The sequence below is a fragment of the Triticum dicoccoides genome, chromosome 6A (genome assembly GCF_002162155.2).
Source record: "Triticum dicoccoides isolate Atlit2015 ecotype Zavitan chromosome 6A, WEW_v2.0, whole genome shotgun sequence".
NCBI classification, from domain to species: domain Eukaryota; kingdom Viridiplantae; phylum Streptophyta; class Magnoliopsida; order Poales; family Poaceae; genus Triticum; species Triticum dicoccoides.
Window position 1 is genome coordinate 603,560,332 of NC_041390.1, and position 22,598 is coordinate 603,582,929.

General features: G+C 45.4%; 1 protein-coding gene across 1 annotated transcript; it reads right to left on the reverse strand.

Annotated features, from left to right (window-relative positions):
• Positions 1 to 4,145: 4,145 nt before the first annotated feature.
• LOC119316084 (MEIOTIC F-BOX protein MOF-like) lies at positions 4,146 to 6,283 on the reverse strand. Its single transcript, XM_037590456.1, has 4 exons — positions 5,348 to 6,283; positions 5,090 to 5,245; positions 4,721 to 4,972; positions 4,146 to 4,581 (listed from the first exon to the last, which is right to left on the reverse strand). Exons 1-4 carry the CDS (start codon positions 6,281 to 6,283, stop codon positions 4,438 to 4,440), a joined length of 1,488 nt encoding a protein of 495 aa, XP_037446353.1. The 3' UTR covers positions 4,146 to 4,437.
• Positions 6,284 to 22,598: the final 16,315 nt, after the last annotated feature.

Here is a 22,598-nt window from a genome sequence, read left to right on the forward strand (position 1 = left end):
TGGGAGGCAAAGAACCCTAGTTTTAGGGAGGCGGCAGCTGGGTATTAGTCTATTTGGAGTTTCCTTGAACGCACAAAGAGTAGCTGCTTTGGGTGTCTTGGTCATGAAGTCATAAGAAGGAGATCACCGAAGCCTGGTTTGCCCCTCTTGCACGGGTTTAGGAGGTCACTGTTACCATTGGTTTGCAAGACATGGTGCACACTCCCGGTCATTCAAAATTCACCATGCTAGACACAAAACTGGGCGCCCCCTTCGGCACACCTTGAAGGCGCTGTCCCTCGCATGCTTCTTGCTGCCAAGGTGCTCTCAAAATGTCACGAACATATTTTCTTTAAACATGAACATTTTTCATGCCACATACATTTTGTTTGCATGGCATGAAATGTTTTTAGCTAAGCAAATATTTTCCACAGTATGAACATTTTTGTAATGCCATGAACATTTTTTAAGCATGGGAGAACATATTTAAATGTCTCACGCATTTTTTTGAATGGTATGAAACATTTTAATTATGTGGACATTGTTTTGACATTATTCTACATGTTTTTAAATGCCACAAATATATTTTAAAACACATGCTTTTTCAAAACATCATGCGCATATTTTGTTAAATGGTACAATTTTTTTAAAGGTTAATGAACATTTTTTACACTGCATGTATATTTTTCAAATATACGATGAACACTTTCAAAAAATTAACTAAATCAATTTTGAAATATATGTATTTGGATGGTCAACATGACGAGTCATGAGCTGGTCCACTACCGGCTCCCATGTTGGATATCCGTGCTAATGTCTCGCATAAAGCAGCTGCTGTTTTTCCGCGGTGGCTCTTTGGAGGCTCAACGGCTGCTGTTTGCTCTTTGCTGTGATGAATTTGGAAATTATTTGGGTAGCTCATTAGGGCATGTACAATGGTTGATAAGATAGTTTTATCTTAAGTTTTGCATATAATTTAAAGATGACAAAAAAGAGAGTCTATAATGAGTCATCTCTTAGTCTTATCTTCAATAACTAGCAAGTCCTAAAAATATGGTGAGACATATTGTGCTAAGAGATCATCTCTTATCTTCTCTTAAATAAGAGAAGACAAGCCTTTTCTTATGAGTTCTCTCTCGTCCACTTCATCATTGATCCTACGTGGCACTCCTAAGATAGCATCATTATACATGTGCTTATTGGTCATACATGGGGTGCTTGATGTTGTTTCGCTAGAGGCCGTTGCATGCCGGAAAGCGTTGTCTTAAGCGGAGGATCTACAAAGTTTTTGGGCCGCATCCGATACGATGAACACTTACAAAAACAGAAAACGCATTTTTTTGCGTTTCCGAGAGGCACGATCGTGCCTCTCGTGAAAGCACAACCGTGTCTCTCGTGAAAGCAAAATTGCGCCTCTCGCGGAAGGAAAAAAAATAGAAAACATGTTTTTTTTCGTTTCCGAGAAGCACGGTCGTGACTCTCGTGAAAGCAAAACCGTGACTCTCGCGAAAGAAAAAAAAGGAAAACGTGTTTTTTCGCGTAATTTTTTTTCGAATTTTTTTATTCCAAAAGCTAAGGAAGACCGGTGAAAGACCGAAACGTCGAAAAAACCATTTAAAAAGAGGAAAACCTGTGCGAAAAAATTAAAAAAATCTAAAAAAAAGTGCCCAGAGCACGACATGTGGCGAACGGCTGAGTGTGCGTCAAGTGGCACTGATCGTTGTGAGGCTCCCAAAGGATCGCTTCTCAACTAGGTGCTCCCATGATATACACAGAGGCAATCATGAGAGGTATGGTTCCATTATTAGAGAGATCAAGGATAGAGCCGAAGTTTTCAATTGTGAACTTTTTTTCGATCACGATGCGCCGTGTAGTGCTGCCCCTTTTTGGTCGGCCCTTTACCGAGTTTTTGTTTCTTTTCATTTTTCATTTTAGTTTTTTATATTTCGCCTTCTTTCTTTTTCTATGATGTTTCAATAGATAAGCTCACTCATTTAAAAACGGAAACGTTTCCTACGCCAAGTCGGCCGAAACTTCGGCCGGCCGCCTCGCTTGCTACGAACGTGGGGTCTAGCACACAAGCCACGTTTCCTACACCGCTTTGTTTTTTTTACTTCCTTATTATCTCAAGTCACGACCTCATTCACTCATTCCCCTTCCGTCTTCCTCGCGGCTGCTGGTTTCTCGACATAGCTCACCTCCTCTCTCTTCAGACCTCCCAGCGCCGACGCACCTGCAGGCCAACCACCACTGCAACGCTGCTATATCACCACACCCCGCATCTAGTGCAGGTATGCCGGAAACCGACGAGTTGCGGTGCTGAAACCTGACCAGCGGGATTTTGCTTCAGCCAGCGATGGTTGTGGTTGGCGGTGACGGCGATGGCGGAGAATAAGTTGCTTTTATTTTTCATTTTGTTTTTTGTTGGAATCCTCAGCGGCGAACGCCATGGCCACCATGATTTTTTTTGCTGCAACTAGCAATCTTTTTTGCTGGAACCAATCTTTTGTTTTGCTACATCGGAGAAGACTACATGCTTGGGAATAAGCTGCATCCAAGGATTTTTTTTGTTATATCCGACATCAATTTTTGTTGGAACCAGCACTAGCGCTGGCTACGACCCGTTGACGCATATTGGAGCTACTGCCAGAGGGGAAAATGCTACAACCCGTGCATCAGATTGCTACGGCCGGCAATTTTTTTGTTGGAACCACTCGAGAGTCATAGCGGAGGAGCTGCATCTAGCGGCATAATTTGCTACATCCGGCTTCGATTTTTGTTGGAACCAGCACGAGCACTGGTCAGCCACACAACGCCACCAGAGTTGCTTCCACGAGCAGCGCGGATGCTGCAACTGGCGGCCGAGGTTGTCATGACCACGCTGGCTGCGCTACGACGTCAGGCGATGCTCGCGGATAGCAACGTTTTTCGTGTTGCATGGGATGCAGCAGGGGCTGCTAGCGATGACGGAAGGCCCGTTGAAGGGCGAGTGCTGATGGGCGGCGAGTGCGGGCGGCCGGAGCGACTAGCGTGGGTGGCGTCGTTGGCCGCCAAGCATAGGCAGCCAAGGACGAGCGCGGGTGGTGGTGAGCGCGAGTCCGCCATGGTTCCAAGATGCTGGTCAACGCGAGACTAGACGTGAAGGGAATGTGTGACGTGGGGAAATCAACGACAGGGGGTGGCCTAATCGATCGGTTGTGGGCCGACCAACCAAAATTTCGGCCGGCAGACCGGCGCCTATCACTGGCCTTTAAAAAAAATCATTCATGCTATTTCACAGTAATTCACATGCAATTTTTTGTTAAACAGTACTAATCAGTCCTTGTGACCGTTTTTAAATAACATAAAGTCGCATATGCTCTTCATTGAAGTATTTCAAGTATTATCGTGTACAATATTTTTGTCATGTGACTTTTTTCTAGATGGTGAACATATTTCAAAAAGTATATCTTTTACAAAGTATCATTAGTTAAACTACATCTTAGTAATTTGTTCTTTTGTTGCAAAACTTCATTTTGAATTTTTATTACCTACATCAATTAGTCCGGTTTGGAATTCTCACTATGCCATTAATTTCAGGCTGATTATGAAAACATTGTACCACAATCTTCGCCGGCGAGTCCGGTATAAGGGTTGTGGAGGAGGCGTAGTGTAATCATGGTCGTTCCTCAATCCGGGCTATCTTGGGCTGGTTTTAAAAAGCCAAACCTAAATAATCCAAGCCCGAGCGGACACGGTCTAAAAAATAGAACTACGATACTTTCCTGTTTAAAACCATTAAATTAATATTTTTTGGAATATATTCAGACATTATTATTTATGTTTTTCACTAAAGTCCATTTTAAGCATTTTTGGGGTTATTTCAGGCTTCAGGCCACCCCTTTTGACGAAACCGAAGCTAGAGCTGACCGGACTGTCGGATTACGGGTTTGGGGCTGGGCTGCCCATGCTCATCTCAGTGTAGAGGATGTACTCAACCTTTTTTTTTGAACCTAGGATGTAGTCAACCTTGCGGACGCACACAACTACATACACATATAGAATAACCTAAAAACATACACTTTGCAAAATGGGTAGAGGTTTCTTTGTTCATAATTCTGTGAAACGTACGTAGTACAATGGTGTTCTCCTCTTTATATGGACTATAAAACGATGAGCAGGGAACCTGCAAGGTTCGCGTGGGATCGTTTCCAGTAGAGCACATGACGGTCATTTGGAAATAGAACAAGAATGAATAAAATGTTTCCACCGGACACCAACAAAAGCTTTGTTTTCATCCCTTGCGCACAGAGAAATATAAGCACACATTTTCCTCTCCAACCAACGTGTGTATGTAGAGAAAGGGAGAAGATCCCTTTTTGAAGGAAACAAGATAGCAGCAAATGGTCTGGAAGGGTTTCAGTGTGCAGTGGACGGCTTATTAGCTTGTCCACCTTGCAGACCGATTGATCTTCAGAATCAGGTTAGATGGCCCCTTTGGCGCGCCTTGAAGGCGATGTCCCTCGCATGCTTCTTGCTGGCAAGGTGCTTCCGTGTAGTGGACTCGTGCTCTTCGTCGGAGTCTGACAGAGGGGCGACGGCAGAGGCAGCAGCCGCATATCGCTGTAAGAGACAGAGAGCAACGGGAATCAATATATATGCTAGCTACTTACATGGCGACCCACCACGAGGAAGGTTTTGAGATGGAATTAGAAGTGGGTAGGATCTAGCGGTAGCAGTAGCTTGTAGCCATGAAAGGTACCTGGCTTAGGCCAATGGCATGGCTGCTGCAGGAGACGATGCGCTGCATCCAGTCGAGCCACTCGACGGGACTGATAGGTCTTTGGCCGCCGCGGTGCAACTTGACCGCATTCTTTGGAATCCCCCTCAACGCGGCAACCGGCAGATGAGCGACATCATGCCCTTCATATTTGACTTGTATCGATTTGAGGTTCTGGCAGCACCCGTGGAGTGGGGCGCCACGGTGACTGGCCCTCATACAACTCCCCGAGATCTGTGATCATGAATGTAGTGAGATGATGGTAGTAGATTAATAAGCCAAAGTTGACATATTATTATAGTAAACTCTCTATACATTAGTTTGACACTTGGGAAAAGAAAGATACAGCACCATGCAATCTTGCAGCACGATTCTCTCCAGATTCGGGAAGCTCTTCAACACATGCGCCAGAACCTGGCATCCATCCCCAATCTGACATTCTGTCAGGACCAATGTTCTCAGGTTATGGAACTCGCTGAATAGTTCGGGTTCCTCCCCAACCAATGCCTGCATTTGAAATCCATGGATACAACATATATAGATCAGTTGATTTGATGCACAAAGATCATCAGTTCATGCACAAAGATGGATAGAACTGTACGAACGTACCCATGTGGTGAACCACCGCAGTTCCAAAGCTCTGGCAGTTCGAAGGGATTTCAGGAGACCGAGTACGCCGGCATGGCACGAGATGGATGCCACGGCGAGGGATGGCATCTCTTCTTCCACGGCGACCGGCATGCCGACGTTCAAGGAAACAAGGGCAGGAGCGGTGAGGCACAGTCGCGCCGCCTCGCTGGAACTGCCCTCGATGGCCAACCTCTTGAGCGACCGGGAGGCGATGCAGATGCGGTTGGCGTTGTCGTCCCAGGACCGCCGGTGGCACTCGCAGTTGACGAGGTGCAGGTCTTCCAGGACAGGGCACTGGGATCTCAGCTCCTCCTCGAAGCTCTCAAAAAGGATCAATCCGGAGAGGGACAGCCTCGTTAGACGGCTGGTGGCGGTGGGTGTGCGGCTGAAGATGCCGAAGGAAAAGAAGGGATCTTTGTGAGATCTGTGATGGCCGCCAGCGCCATGATCGTAGTCGCAGGCGACGCGGAGCTCGGCGGGGCGGCGCGCAAGGCCGCGGCGGATCCACCGGTCCATGCCCCTGCGGAGGTCCACGTCGCCGCCGAGGTGCAGCCGGTACGCGTCGAGCGGCGACGCGGCGTTGAGGGGCAGGACGGAGTCGGCGAAGTCCTCGAAGTCTTGTCGCTGCGTGATCTCCCTGCCCCTTCTCTCGTCCCGCGCTCGTCTGTACGCGTCGTACATGGCCGCGTCGTAAGGGCCGTTGTAGGACGGCTCCGGTTCCGGTTCGTCAAGGAGGAAGTCGCGGTGGTGGATGTCGACGCACGGCACGTCGCGCCAGAGGTGCCTCCACCGGCGCGAGAGCAGGCTGGTGTGCACCACCTGCCGGGAGCGGAGGTGCGACAGCACGCTGTGCAGGAGGCAGTCCGGAAGGTTGCTCAGCCGGTCGCCGCCGGCAGCGGCAGGTGGCGTCCCCATCGAGAGAGGCCCGATCGATATCTATCCTGTCCAGTATTTACGGGTGGCATATATATGTACACGTACCTGATCGAAAGATACGGGAGAAGTACGTCGGTCGTTAACACCGCAAAATCTCTTTTACCGGAACCGGCCGGTATGTACCGGCAAAGGACCATCTTACACCTCAGACTTTAATATTCGTGCAAAGAAAATAAAATCCTTTTCACATTTGAAGATACAAATGGAATACACAGCTAGTACAACTGACATGCACAGATTTTTGTTAGGCAAACTAGTGGAGGATGCTTTCACATGTCGTCCTCCTCTCTCTCTCCAAACAAAAAACTTCCCTTTTATTTTCAATCTAGCATTTTGAATTGCTCATAACTTTTAAACTGAATTTTTGTTTTGGAAACTTTTTATATATTTGTATTTAGGTCGACTTTAAATCAAGACCAACCTTGGATATATTTTAACTAGTTTGAATTTTCAATTATGTTTCAGTTCTAGTTATTTTTTTCAAAGGAGTGAAATAAGTTTTTGAAAATTAGTGAAAAAGTAGCCGCCTTCAACTTCCTCGTTGATTTGTTGACTTAAACTATCTTCACTGTCAATTTGAAGTGGGTGAAGTGGAAGGTCGATTATTGGATTCTCTGGAGTGAAATTTGCTCATTCGATCAGGTAGGAATCTCATCAACGTCAACGCCAAGATTCATGTCGTCATCGACCATTTTGTTAGAAGTATAGGATAATTTTTCGTTTCACTTTTTTGGTGGCTATGTTATCTCTAAATATGTGTGAAATGCAATGCTTTGAAGAGATGAAAGTGGATGTGCTTGTGAATTGTGATGTGTATAAGTCTTGTGCTTTAGCAAATACATGTCATCACTGATCGGCCAGCCTGGACATCAGTGGCAATAGGTAGTCATTGGTTTGTCATCTCTGACCGTCAGAGGGCTAGTCACTGATAAAGAAGTCAACACTGACCCGGAGTCATAGACGGGCCAGTTGCGCACTAGTGATGATATTAATTGGCACGTCAGTGATGTTCCGCATGTAGTAGTGAGTGGTAAGACATATCACTGCCTCGTGGTCACGCCTCGGTCGATGATCAGGGGTCAGTGCTATTCGGATATGTAGTAGGGATCAATTGTAAATCTTTTGTTAAAGTAAAATTACAGATTCCACAAGCAGCTGAAGGAATTGATAAGCGCAAAAACTGCAAGGATTCACGGTAAATGCTAAACGGTGTAGTGGTGTTGTGGTTTGTAACAGTGAAGTTGCAATTAAAGGTGAGTACGTAGCAATAAAAGGTAACTGTGTGCGTGAAGTGAGTCAATCCTTAAGGTTGGTCGTAATGAGAGTATCATAAGTAGTATCATGCATGCCAACTAGACAAATTTTATGAGGTGACATAAAATTAAACGAAGAAAGAGAGGGTTGAGTATTATATCATTATACTGTATCATATTAAATATTGTGCTACTTTATGTCATGCATGTCAATAAATAAAGTCATCTATGATACTAACATATGATACTATTCACTACGGTTGTAGTATCATACACTAGTGTCATATGCATGAAACTAGTACATGATACTCGCCACCCCCTTCCGGTTTATAGGGCTCAAATATCAAATCTCAACCAAGGCATTTTGTGAGTGTAGGAATGTATCTCGTACTTTACAAAACTGCCCCAATTAAACTCATGCATTAATTTGGATTAATTGTAGTGCATGCATGCTTGGCCACTAGATGAGTAGGAACATTACATGCATTGGTGTGTTCTTTTTTAATTCTAGTATGCAAAGAATTAATGTGCATTGGAAACTGATGGAGATGAGCCCTCTAAATTGGAAAAACAAAAAAGTTAAGATAAGTCTTATAAGCCGGAAAGGAAAACTCGATTGAGTTACTTATGGTGATCAAACGCTTTTTAGGGCGACAAGAATATCAGCATTGTCAATGCCATAGTTACTTTAATTTATTGTACTCAGTATATATCCTCAATGAAAGCAATATCACCGCTGCACAAAATCAAAGAGCATCATATCTTGGGTCATGAACTGTAAAATAGAAGGAGAATACATATATAAGTTCTATTCGATCACCGAGAGAGGGGGGGGGGGACGGAGAATGGACCACCCACCCGAGTGGTGACCGAGCTACACGGAGCTCGATACTTAAAACTATTCAGTAAACATATTTAAATTTTTTAAAAACTTGATTAAAAACCACGAAAACTTACATTGTGTGATTTTTTTTAAATATGTGATTTGTAGACAAAAAATTGGCCTATCTTTTTGGGAAAGGGGGTAATCCCCCGGCCTCTACATCGAGCGATGGACACAACCATCTTTATTATATTATTCAACAAAGCCTTGCAAAATAGATATATGAATTGACCCAAAGCCACCTCCCTACCTACAAGGTTTATGATGCGTCCTGGCCTCTCTCGCCAACACACACCATGAAAACCGGTGGCCTCACCAAACTGCCTGTCGGCTAGCCGGAAGCACCAACCGATGTAGTAGACCCTCAACGTGCACCTCATGCGCACACTCTAGAATCCATCGTCGCCATCATCCATTGTCCCATCTTCAGGCGTGATCCACGCATTGATCTTGCCAGACCCTTCTGCCACCAACACCACCACGACGCCAGACAACGCCACCTGCCTGCGCGTGTCCATCATCCCACGTCCATCGCCGACACCCCGCTGCACCATGTCGCCGACACACGCCGCCGTCGATGTGGTATATGCCACAATGCTCCACCTTCTGACCCCTCCACCGCCTACTCCAAGATGATGCCCCAAGGAGGGAGAACGGCGCCGCGCATCGCCATCACCCAATCCATAAGATCCAGATCTTCGGTTTCCCCCCGAGTAGCCCAAATGAGGAGACAAGAACTGCAAGGCGATGCCATCATCAAGGTAACGACACAAAGACGCTGCCATCATCCGCCATGACCGAGGTCGACTTAGTTTTATTGGTACTCGCGCCTCACGTCCCTCGTCGCCGGCATTAACCGACGGGCCAGGCCCGACTAAGACAAATGCGACATCGTGACACCTCTATAGTTGGCTAAGACCTCCATGAGCTAGGATAGGAGGCTGCCACCCCACCCCATCATGGCGTGCGACCAGCCGACACCATCGGCTGCGAGGATGATCGCTACCGCGGTCGAAGGAACGCTGAGCCGCGCGGCCAGGCCGAGCCACCCCCACCAGATCAACTCGCCGCCTTGGAGGGGACCGAACGCGTGAGAGTAGACCGGGGCACCTGCACGAGAATCTATCGGCGCCGCGCCCTAGAGCAACGATGGAGGACGGCCCCGCCTCCGCCATCATCCATCACCAGCCTTTGTCTAGCAGTGATACGGCGACAGTGAGGTAATTTGGAGGCGGCGGCTAGGGTTAGGAGGGATGTGGGTTGGGAGGGTCGTTAATTAGGATCTCAATTGGCCCATTTTTGGATTGTCTAATTTTGTTCGCCACGTGTGAAGGTATACTGTTATGAAATTTTGCACATACATATTATACATGTGTATGTGTGTTCAGAAAAAAAGTTGAATAATTTTTTTGCCGTACAAAATTGTATTTCAAAAACCCATTGGCATTTTTGCCCCCACCCCCCACCGCTACATAGCAGGAGCCGACAAGTTATGACCATTGTGTGGGAAATAAACTGTGACCGTTCAGACACAGAAATAGTTGTATCTTTTTTTGAGTCAAGGAAATTGCTGGAATAGATTTCAAGTAAAGTATGGGCAAAAAGAGAACAGTTTGGGACATTTCGACTGAAATAATAAACACATCCATCTAGTAAGGATACATAGTACTCCCTGTGTAAAGAAATATAAGAGCGTTTAAAGGGAGCATATAAGAAGGATATGTGAACATAAAAGTTGTTCCAAATTATCATGTCTACTATAAGCGGGTGCATACATGTAGTTAGCCATATATGGGTTATTACTTGCAGAGTGAAGTGCACTGTAGGTCCTTGAACTATTCCAGGGATGTCACGTAGGTCCTCGTGAAGGAAATATGCCCTAGAGGCAATAATAAAGTTATTATTTATTTCCTTATAATCATGATAAATGTTTATTATTCATGCTAGAATTGTATTTACCGGAAACATAATACATGTGTGAATACATAGACAAACAAAGTGTCACTAGTATGCCTCTACTTGACTAGCTCGTTAATCAAAGATGGTTATGTTTCCTAATCATGAACAATGAGTTGTTATTTGATTAACGAGGTCACATCATTAGTAGAATGATCTGATTGACATGACCCATTCCATTAGCTTAGCACCCGATCGTTTAGTATGTTGCTATTGCTTTCTTCATGACTTATACATGTTCCTATGACTATGAGATGATGCAACTCCAGTTTACCGGAGGAACACTTTGGGTACTACCAAACGTCACAACGTAACTGGGTGATTATAAAGGAGTACTACAGGTGTCTCCAATGGTCGATGTTGGGTTGGCGTATTTCGAGATTAGGATTTGTCACTTCGATTGTCGGAGAGGTATCTCTGGGCCCTCTCGGTAATACACATCACATAAGCCTTGCAAGCATTACAACTAATATGTTAGTTGTGAGATGATGTATTACGGAATGAGTAAAGAGACTTGCCGGTAACGAGATTGAACTAGGTATTGGATACCGACGATCGAATCTCGGGCAAGTAACATACCGATGACAAAGGGAACAACGTATGTTGTTATGCGGTCTGACCGATAAAGATCTTCGTAGAATATGTAGGAGCCAATATGGGCATCCAGGTCCCGCTATTGGTTATTGACCGGAGACGTGTCTCGGTCATGTCTACATTGTTCTCGAACCCGTAGGGTCCGCACGCTTAAGGTTACGATGACAGTTATATTATGAGTTTACATGTTTTGATGTACCGAAGGAGTTCGGAGTCCCCGGATGAGATTGGGGACATGACGAGGAGTCTCGAAATGGTCGAGACGTAAAGATTCATATATTGGATGATATGGTTAGGCCAAGGGGTCAAGCCCATGAGGCTTTAGATCGGTGCAAAAGGAGTTTTGCGGAGTTCAGGGGGCCAAACGCCGGAGACCCTGGCGTCTGGCCCTGGGCCAGACGCCGAGGCCCATGGCGTCTGGGCCAGACGCCAAGGATTGTGGCGTTTGGTCCTGGAGTCCGAGTGGGACTCTTGCCTTTCGGGAAAAACCGACTTTGAGGAGGCTTTTGCTCCAAGTTTCGACCCCGGGGCTCAACATATAAATAGAGGGGCAGGGCTAGCACCAAAGACACAACAATTGATCCCTTGGATCTCTTAGCCGTGTGCGGTGCCCCCCTCCACCATAGTCCACCTCGATAATATCGTAGCGGTGCTTAGGCGAAGCCCTGCGACGGTAGAACATCAAGATCGTCACCACGCCGTCGTGCTGACGAAACTCTCCCTCGACACTCGGCTGGATCGGAGTTCGAGGGACGTCATCGAGCTGAACGTGTGCTAGAACTCGGAGGTGCCGTAGTTTCGGTGCTTGATCGGTCGGGCCGTGAAGACGTACGACTACATCAACCGCGTTGTGCTAACGCTTCCGCTTACGGTCTACAAGGGTATGTAGACAACACTCTCCCCTCTCGTTGCTATGCATCACATGATCTTGCGTGTGCGTAGGAAATTTTTTGAAATTACTACGAAACCCAACAGTGGCATCCGAGCCAGGTTATTTATGTTGATGTTATATGCACGAGTAGAACACAAGTGAGTTGTGGACGATACAAGTCATACTGCCTACCAGCATGCCATACTTTGGTTCGGCGGTATTGTTGGACGAGACGACCCGGACCAACCTTACGCGTACGCTTATGCGAGACCGGTTCCCTCGACGTGCTTTGCACAGAGATGGCTTGCGGGCGACTGTCTCTCCAACTTTAGTTGAACCAAGTATGGCTACGCCCGGTCCTTGCGAAGGTTAAAACGGAGTCTATTTGACAAACTATCGTTGTGGTTTTGATGCGTAGGTGAGATTGGTTCTTACTTAAGCCCGTAGCAGCCACGTAAAACATGCAACAACAAAGTAGAGGACGTCTAACTTGTTTTTGCAGGGCATGTTGTGATGTGATATGGTCAAAGCATGATGCTGAATTTTATTGTATGAGATGATCATGTTTTGTAACCGAGTTATCGGCAACTGGCAGGAGCCATATGGTTGTCGCTTTATTGTATGCAATGCAATCGCGATGTAATGCTTTACTTTATTACTAAACAGTAGTGATAGTCGTGGAAGCATAAGATTGGCGAGACGACAACGATGCTACGATGGAGATCAAGGTGTCGCGCCGGTGACGATGGTGATCATGACGGTGCTTCGGAGATGGAGATCACAAGCACAAGATGATGATGGCCATATCATATCACTTATATTGATTGCATGTGATGTTTATCTTTTTATGCATCTTATCTTGCTTTGATTGACGGTAGCATTATAAGATGATCTCTCACTAAATTATCAAGAAGTGTTCTCCCTGAGTATGCACCGTTGCGAAAGTTCTTCGTGCTGAGACACCACGTGATGATCGGGTGTGATAGGCTCTACGTTCAAATACAACGGGTGCAAAACAGTTGCGCACGCAGAATACTCAGGTTAAACTTGACGAGCCTAGCATATACAGATATGGCCTCGGAACACGGAGACCGAAAGGTCGAGCGTGAATCATATAGTAGATATGATCAACATAATGATGTTCACCGATGAAACTACTCCATCTCACTGTTGGGGAACGTAGCAGAAATTCAAAAATTTTCCTACGTAACACCAAGATCTATCTATGGAGAGACCAGCAACGAGTAGAAAGGAGAGGAGAGTTTGCATCTACATACCCTTGTAGATCGCTAAGCGGAAGCGTTCAAGTGAACGGGGTTGATGGAGTCGTACTCGTCGTGATTCAGATCACCGATGATCAAGTGCCGAACGGACGGCACCTCCGCGTTCAACACACGTACAGCCCGGTGACGTCTCCCACGCCTTGATCCAGCAAGGGGAGAGGGAGAGGTTGAGGAAGACTCCATCCAACAGCAGCACAACGGCGTGGTGGTGATGGAGGAGCGTGGCAATCCCGCAGGGCTTCGCCGAGCACCTACGGGAGAGGAGATGTGTCACGGGAGGGAGAGGGAGGCAACCAAAGGCCTTAGGTATGATTGCTCCTCCTTTTCCCCACTATATATAGGGCCAAGGGAGAGGGGGAGGGCGCAGCCTTGCCCCCTCCTCCAAGGAAGGGGTGCGGCTAAGGATGGGGAGGAGTCCATCCTCCCCAAGGCACCTCGGAGGTGCCTTCCCCCTTTAGGACTCTTCCCTCTCCAAGTTTCCTTGCGCATGGGCCTCTTGGGGCTGGTGCCCTTGGCCCATGTAGGCCAAGGCGCACCCCCTACAGCCCATGTGGCCCCCCGGGGCAGGTGGCCCCACCCGGTGGGCCCCCGGGACCCTTCCGGTGGTCCCGGTACAATACCGATGACCCCGAAACTTGTCCCGATGGCCGAAACAGGACTTCCTATATATAAATCTTTACCTCCGGATCATTCCGGAACTCCTCGTGACGTCCGGGATCTCATCCGGGACTCCGAACAACATTCGGTAACCACATACAAGCTTCCTTTATAACCCTAGCGTCATCGAACCTTAAGTGTGTAGACCCTACTGGTTCGGGAGACATGCAGACATGACCGAGATGTTCTCCGGTCAATAACCAACAGCGGGATCTGGATACCCATGATGGCTCCCACATGTTCCACGAAGATCTCATCGGATGAAACACGATGTCAAGGACTTAATCAATCCCGTATTCAATTCCCTTTGTCTAGCGGTATTTTACTTGCCCGAGATTCGATCGTCGGTATCCAATACCTTGTTCAATCTCGTTATCGGCAAGTCACTTTACTCGTTCCGTAACACATCATCCCGTGATCAAATCCTTGGTCACATTGCGCATATGATGATGTCCTACCGAGTGGGCCCAGAGATACCTCTCCGTTTACACGGAGTGACAAATCCCAGTCTCGATCCGCATAAAACAATAGATACTTTCGGAGATACCTGTAGTGCACCTTTATAGTCACCCAGTTACGTTGTGACGTTTGATACACCCAAAGCACTCCTACGGTATCCAGGAGTTACACGATCTCATGGTCAAAGGAAGAGATACTTGACATTGGCAAAGCTCTAGCAAATGAACTACTCGATCTTTTGTGCTAGTCTTAGGATTGGGTCTTGTCCATCACATCATTCTCCTAATGATGTGATCCCGTTATCAACGACATCCAATGTCCATAGCCAGGAAACCATGACTATCTGTTGATCACAACGAGCTAGTCAACTAGAGGCTCACTAGGGACATATTGTGGTCTATATATTCACACGTGTATTACGATTTCCGGATAATACAGTTATAGCATGAATAAAAGACAATTATCATGAACAAGGAAATATAATAATAATACTTTTATTATTGCCTCTAGGGCATATTTCCAACACTCACGTGATGATCGGACATGGTTTAGTTGATTTGGATCACGTGATCACTTAGAGGATTAGAGGGATGTCTATCTAAGTGGGAGTTCTTTAGTAATATGATTAATTGAACTTAAAATTTATCATGAACTTAGTCCCTGAAAGTATCTTGCTTGTTTATGTTGATTGTAGATAGATGGCTCGTGCTGTTGTTCCATTGAATTTTAATGCGTTCCTTGAGAAAGCAAAGTTGAAAGATGATGGTAGCAATTACACGGACTGGGTCCGTAACTTGAGGATTATCCTCATTGCTGCACAGAAGAATTACGTCCTGGAAGCACCGCTGGGTGCCAGGCCTGCTGCTGGAGCAACATCAGATGTTATGAACGTCTGGCAGAGCAAAGCTGATGACTACTCGATAGTTCAGTGTGCCATGCTTTACGGCTTAGAATCGGGACTTCAACGACGTTTTGAACGTCATGGAGCATATGAGATGTTCCAGGAGTTGAAGTTAATATTTCAAGCAAATGCCCGAATTGAGAGATATGAAGTCTCCAATAAGTTCTATAGCTGCAAGATGGAGGAGAACAGTTCTGTCAGTGAGCATATACTCAAAATGTCTGGGTATAATAATCACTTGATTCAATTGGGAGTTAATCTTCCGGATGATTGCGTCATTGACAGAATTCTCCAATCACTGCCACCAAGCTACAAGAGCTTCGTGATGAACTATAATATGCAAGGGATGAACAAGACTATTCCCGAGCTCTTCGCAATGCTGAAAGCTGCGGAGGTAGAAATCAAAAAGGAGCATCAAGTGTTGATGGTTAACAAAACCACTAGTTTCAAGAAAAAGGGCAAAGGAAAGAAGAAAGGGAACTTCAAGAAGAACAGCAAGCCAGTTGCTACTCAAGAGAAGAAACCCAAGTCTGGACCTAAGCCTGAAACTGAGTGCTTCTACTGCAAGCAGACTGGTCACTGGAAGCGGAACTGCCCCAAGTATTTGGCGGATAAGAAGGATGGCAAGGTGAACAAAGGTATATGTGATATACATGTTATTGATGTGTACCTTACCAATGCTCGCAGTAGCACCTGGGTATTTGATACTGGTTTTGTTGCTAATATTTGCAACTCGAAACAGGGGCTACGGATTAAGCGAAGATTGGCTAAGGACGAGGTGACGATGCGCGTGGGAAACGGTTCCAAAGTCGATGTGATCGCAGTCGGCACGCTACCTCTACATCTACCTTCGGGATTAATATTAGACCTAAGTAATTGTTATTTGGTGCCAGCGTTGAGCATGAACATTATATCTGGATCTTGTTTAATGCGAGACGGTTATTCATTTAAATCAGAGAATAATGGTTGTTCTATTTATATGAGTAATATCTTTTATGGTCATGCACCCTTGAAGAGTGGTCTATTCTTATTGAATCTCGATAGTAGTAATACACATATTCATAATGTTGAAGCCAAAAGATGCAGAGTTGATAATGAAAGTGCAACTTATTTGTGGCACTGTCGTTTAGGTCATATCGGTATAAAGCGCATGAAGAAACTCCATGCTGATGTACTTTTGGAACCACTTGATTATGAATCACTTGGTACTTGCGAACCGTGCCTCATGGGCAAGATGACTAAAACACCATTCTCCGGTACTATGGAGAGAGCAACAGATTTGTTGGAAATCATACATACCGATGTATGTGGTCCAATGAATATTGAGGCTCGAGGCGGATATCGTTATTTTCTCACCTTCACAGATGATTTGAGCAGATATGGATATATCTACTTAATGAAGCATAAGTTTGAAACATTTGAAAAGTTCAAAGAATTTCAGAGTGAAGTTGAAAATCATCGTAACAAGAAAATAAAGTTTCTACGATCTGATCGTGGAGGAGAATATTTGAGTTACGAGTTTGGTGTACATTTGAAAAACTGTGGAATAGTTTCACAACTCACGCCACCCGGAACACCACAGCGCAATGGTGTGTCCGAACGTCGTAATCGTACTTTACTAGATATGGTGCGATCTATGATGTCTCTTACAGATTTACCGCTATCATTTTGGGGTTGTGCTTTAGAGACGGCCGCATTCACGTTAAATAGGGCACCATCAAAATCCGTTGAGACGACTCCTTATGAACTGTGGTTTGGCAAGAAACCAAAGTTGTCGTTTCTTAAAGTTTGGGGTTGCGATGCTTATGTGAAAATACTTCAACCTGATACTCGAACCCAAATCGGAGAAATGTGTCTTCATAGGATACCCAAAGGAAACTGTTGGGTACACCTTCTATCACAGATCCGAAGGCAAGACATTCGTTGCTAAGAATGGATCATTTCTAGAGAAGGAGTTTCTCTCGAAAGAAGTGAGTGGGAGGAAAGTAGAACTTGACGAGGTAACTGTACCTGCTCCCTTACTGGAAAGTAGTTCATCACAGAAAACTGTTTCAGTGACACCTACACCAGTTAGTGAGGAAGCCAATGATAATGATCATGAAACTTCAGATCAAGATACTACTGAACCTCATAGATCAACCAGAGTAAGATCCGCGCCAGAGTGGTACGGTAATCCTGTTCTGGAAGTCATGCTACTAGATCATGATGAACCTACGAACTATGAAGAAGCGATGGTGAGCCCAGATTCCGCAAAGTGGCTTGAAGCCATGAAATCTGAGATGGGATCCATGTATGAGAACAAAGTATGGACTTTGGTTGACTTGCCCGATGATCGGCAAGCAATTGAGAATAAATGGATCTTTAAGAAGAAGACTGACGCTGATGGTAATGTTACTGTCTACAAAGCTCGACTTGTCGCAAAAGGTTTTCGGCAAGTTCAAGGGATTGACTACGATGAGACCTTCTCACCCGTAGCGATGCTTAAGTCCGTCCGAATCATGTTAGCGATTGCCGCATTTTATGATTATGAAATTTGGCAGATGGATGTCAAAACTGCATTCCTGAATGGATTTCTGGAAGAAGAGTTGTATATGATGCAACCGGAAGGTTTTGTCGATCCAAAGGGAGCTAACAAAGTGTGCAAGCTCCAGCGATCCACTTATGGACTGGTGCAAGCCTCTCGGAGTTGGAATAAACGTTTTGATAGTGTGATCAAAGCATTTGGTTTTATACAGACTTTCGGAGAAGCCTGTATTTACAAGAAAGTGAGTGGGAGCTCTGTAGCATTTCTGATATTATATGTGGATGACATATTACTGATTGGAAATGATATAGAATTTCTGGATAGCATAAAGGGATTCTTGAATAAAAGTTTTTCAATGAAAGACCTCGGTGAAGCTGCTTACATATTAGGCATTAAGATCTATAGAGATAGATCAAAACGCTTAATTGGACTTTCACAAAGCACATATCTTGACAAAATTTTGAAGAAGTTCAAAATGGATCAAGCGAAGAAAGGGTTCTTGCCTGTGTTACAAGGTGTGAAATTGAGTAAGACTCAATGCCCGACCACTGCAGAAGATAGAGAGAATATGAAAGATGTTCCCTATGCATCAGCCATAGGATCTATCATGTATGCAATGCTGTGTACCAGACCTGATGTATGCCTTGCTATAAGTTTAGCAGGGAGGTACCAAAGTAATCCAGGAGTGGATCACTGGACAGCGGTCAAGAACATCCTGAAATACCTGAAAAGGACTAAGGATATGTTTCTCATATATGGAGGTGACAAAGAGCTCATCGTAAAAGGTTACGTTGATGCAAGCTTTGACACTGATCCGGACGATTCTAAATCGCAAACCGGATACGTGTTTACATTAAACGGTGGAGCTGTCAGTTGGTGCAGTTCTAAACAAAGCGTCGTAGCGGGATCTACATGTGAAGCGGAATACATAGCTGCTTCGGAAGCAGCAAATGAAGGAGTCTGGATGAAGGAGTTCATATCCGATCTAGGTGTCATACCTAGTGCATCGGGTTCAATGAAAATCTTTTGTGACAATACTGGTGCAATTGCCTTGGCAAAGGAATCCAGATTTCACAAAAGGACCAAACACATCAAGAGACGCTTCAACTCCATCCGGGATCTAGTCCAGGTGGGAGACATAGAGATTTGCAAGATACATGCGGATCTGAATGTTGCAGACCCGTTGACTAAGCCTCTTCCACGAGCAAAACATGTTCAGCACCAAAGCTCCATGGGTGTTAGATTCATTACAGTGTAATCTAGATTATTGACTCTAGTGCAAGTGGGAGACTGAAGGAAATATGCCCTAGAGGCAATAATAAAGTTATTATTTATTTCCTTATAATCATGATAAATGTTTATTATTCATGCTAGAATTGTATTTACCGGAAACATAATACATGTGTGAATACATAGACAAACAGAGTGTCACTAGTATGCCTCTACTTGACTAGCTCGTTAATCAAAGATGGTTATGTTTCCTAACCATGAACAATGAGTTGTTATTTGATTAACGAGGTCACATCATTAGTAGAATGATCTGATTGACATGACCCATTCCATTAGCTTAGCACCCGATCGTTTAGTATGTTGCTATTGCTTTCTTCATGACTTATACATGTTCCTATGACTATGAGATTATGCAACTCCCGTTTACCGGAGGAACACTTTGGGTACTACCAAACGTCACAACGTTACTGGGTGTAAAGGAGTACTACAGGTGTCTCCAATGGTCGATGTTGGGTTGGCGTATTTCGAGATTAGGATTTGTCACTCCGATTGTCGGAGAGGTATCTCTGGGCCCTCTCGGTAATACACATCACATAAGCCTTGCAAGCATTACAACTAATATGTTAGTTGTGAGATGATGTATTACGGAACGAGTAAAGAGACTTGCCGGTAACGAGATTGAACTAGGTATTGGATACCGACGATCGAATCTCGGGCAAGTAACATACCGATGACAAAGGAAACAACGTATGTTGTTATGCGGTCTGACCGATAAAGATCTTCGTAGAATATGTAGGAGCCAATATGGGCATCCAGGTCCCGCTATTGGTTATTGACCAGAGACGTGTCTCGGTCATGTCTACATTGTTCTCGAACCCGTAGGGTCCGCACGCTTAAGGTTACGATGACAGTTATATTATGAGTTTACATGTTTTGATGTACCGAAGGAGTTCGGAGTCCCGGATGAGATTGGGGACATGACGAGGAGTCTCGAAATGGTCGAGACGTAAAGATTCATATATTGGATGATATGGTTAGGCCAAGGGGTCAAGCCCATGAGGCTTTAGATCGGTGCAAAAGGAGTTTTGCGGAGTTCAGGGGGCCAAACGCCGGAGACCCTGGCGTCTGGCCCTGGGCCAGACGCCGAGGCCCATGGCGTCTGGGCCAGATGCCAAGGATTGTGGCGTTTGGTCCTGGAGTCCGAGTGGGACTCTTGCCTTTCGGGAAAAACCGACTTTGAGGAGGCTTTTGCTCCAAGTTTCGACCCCGGGGCTCAACATATAAATAGAGGGGCAGGGCTAGCACCAAAGACACAACAATTGATCCCTTGGATCTCTTAGCCGTGTGCGGTGCCCCCCTCCACCATAGTCCACCTCGATAATATCGTAGCGGTGCTTAGGCGAAGCCCTGCGACGGTAGAACATCAAGATCGTCATCACGCCGTCGTGCTGACGGAACTCTCCCTCGACACTCGGCTGGATCGGAGTTCGAGGGACGTCATCGAGCTGAACGTGTGCTAGAACTCGGAGGTGCCGTAGTTTCGGTGCTTGATCGGTCGGGCCGTGAAGACGTACGACTACATCAACCGCGTTGTGCTAACGCTTCCGCTTACGGTCTACAAGGGTATGTAGACAACACTCTCCCCTCTCGTTGCTATGCATCACATGATCTTGCGTGTGCGTAGGAAATTTTTTGAAATTACTACGAAACCCAACACCTCGAACTATGAAAATCGTCATCCAGGTCCTCGAAGTGCAGTAAGTGTGTCATTCAGGTCCAAAATCTCCCTGACAGGCTCTAACTAGCCAGCTGGCACGTAAACAGTAACCATAACAATGCGTGGCAAACAGTCCTGAATTCTTGTGCGCACGATAAACAATAAATATAAAAAAATATCGAAAAACTGAGATCCTCTGTCATCGAAGATACCCTGGCGCGTGAACAGTTCATTAATTCAAAAAAACTTCGCGAACGATGAATTTGGAAAAAATATTTGTGACTTAATAAAATGTTCGCGAATGATGAATTTGGAAAAAATATTCGCGACTTTAAAAAAATATTCACGACTTTAAAAAAAGTTCGGGAACGATGAATTTGGAAAAATATTCACGACTTTAAAAAAATGTTCGCGAACGATGAATTTGGAAAAAATATTCGCGAGTTTAAAAAAAGTTCGCGAACGATGAATTTGGAAAAAATATTCACGACTTAAAAAAAATGTCCGCGAATGATGAATTTGGAAAAAATATCCGTGACTTTAATAAAATGTTCGCGAATGATGAATTTGGAAAAAAATATTCGTGACTTTAATAAAAAGTTCACTAACATTTTTTAAAGTCACAATTTTTTGTGGTCCGCGAACAGTTTTTTACATACCCATGAACAATATTTGTGTTTCGCGAACATTTTTTTCCATACCCACGAACAATATTTGTGGTTCGCGAACATATTTTCAAATTTATAGTTTGTGAACTTTTTTAAAGTCGCCAATATTTTTGCATAATCGCGAACATTTTTTTGAATTAATGAACATTTTTACTATTCACGCACCAGTGGTATCTTCGATGCCAAAGATTGTCAGATTTTTTGTTTTATTTTTCGCACTGTTCACCATGCCAGCTGACCATCTAGAGGCGGTTAGTGAGATTTTGGACCTGGATGACACACTTACTGTACTTTGAGGACCTGAATGACGATTTTCATAGTTCGAGGACCTATGTGACACCCCTGAAATAGTTTAAGGACCTACAGTGCACTTCACTCTTACTTGCACTGGCCGCTCAATGCACCAAACCATTCCTCTTCCTCAATATTGTAGACATGGAAGATATGGTCGTCTAGAAAAAGTCATAGTCTTGGACGTCGGCCTCGCCATTCAGCCATGTGATAGCTCCATCATCGGTGACCCTGTTGTTGTTGATGTCCATGGGCACATCCAGCCCCCGAAGTGCTTCTAGAGGAAACATGAACTGCTCATCCGTATTCAGAGCCGTTGCTTCATATGATCCCATGGCAAGAGCGACGTCTGATGGTGCAGCCATCATTTCGGCCACCATTGCAATATCTTCTTCCGCTGAAGCCACGGCATCAGCCTGACCAGGCGGCACAAATGTGCCGGCGGCGGCGGCGGCACCATTTTCGGACGCTTCCATTGTCGGTTCAGTGCTGCCAAAGAAAGCTTCTATTTCTGCATCAAAAGACTCGGGGACAAGAGAGCCAGTACGATACTGTGAAGCTGCAGTGACATGATCGCCCGCATAATTCACAGGTGGCGTGTTTGATGCTTGCAGAGATGGGCCTTGGTAGGAAAATGGCCCAAAGAACACCTGTGGGAAGGTATTCGGGTTGTAGCTAGAGGAAGGCGGGCCCTTTGTTAGCACGCCCACCGGTGCAATGTCGTTGAAGACATCCTTCACGGCTTGTTGTTGGGAAGACGAAGGCAATGATGCCGGAACAGGGGCATCGGTACCGCCGGCGAAGGGCACGGCAGAGATGTTCGAGGCCCTATCGACGGAGGACGTCTGCGGCTGATGGGCGGTTTGAATGATATGGGTCGCCTGTGGAGGGCGGTCACCTGAGCGCAGGCAACTATTCGAGGTGTTGCACATGTCATTCTTCATTTGGAGCTTCGCACTGTATTTCTGCATCGATGGATGGAGATCACCATAAGTCATGGTCAAAGA

Bases quoted from the DNA above. Each gene is read 5' to 3' on its own strand.
- LOC119316084 (XM_037590456.1), bottom strand. From the start codon at position 6,283: ATGGGGACGCCACCTGCCGCTGCCGGCGGCGACCGGCTGAGCAACCTT. The intron at 4,973-5,089 runs GTGCTGTATCTT...TCATGATCACAG, and splicing joins TCGTGCTGCAAGATTGCATG to ATCTCGGGGAGTTGTATGAG. The intron at 4,582-4,720 runs GTACCTTTCATG...TGTCTCTTACAG, and splicing joins ATGCCATTGGCCTAAGCCAG to CGATATGCGGCTGCTGCCTC.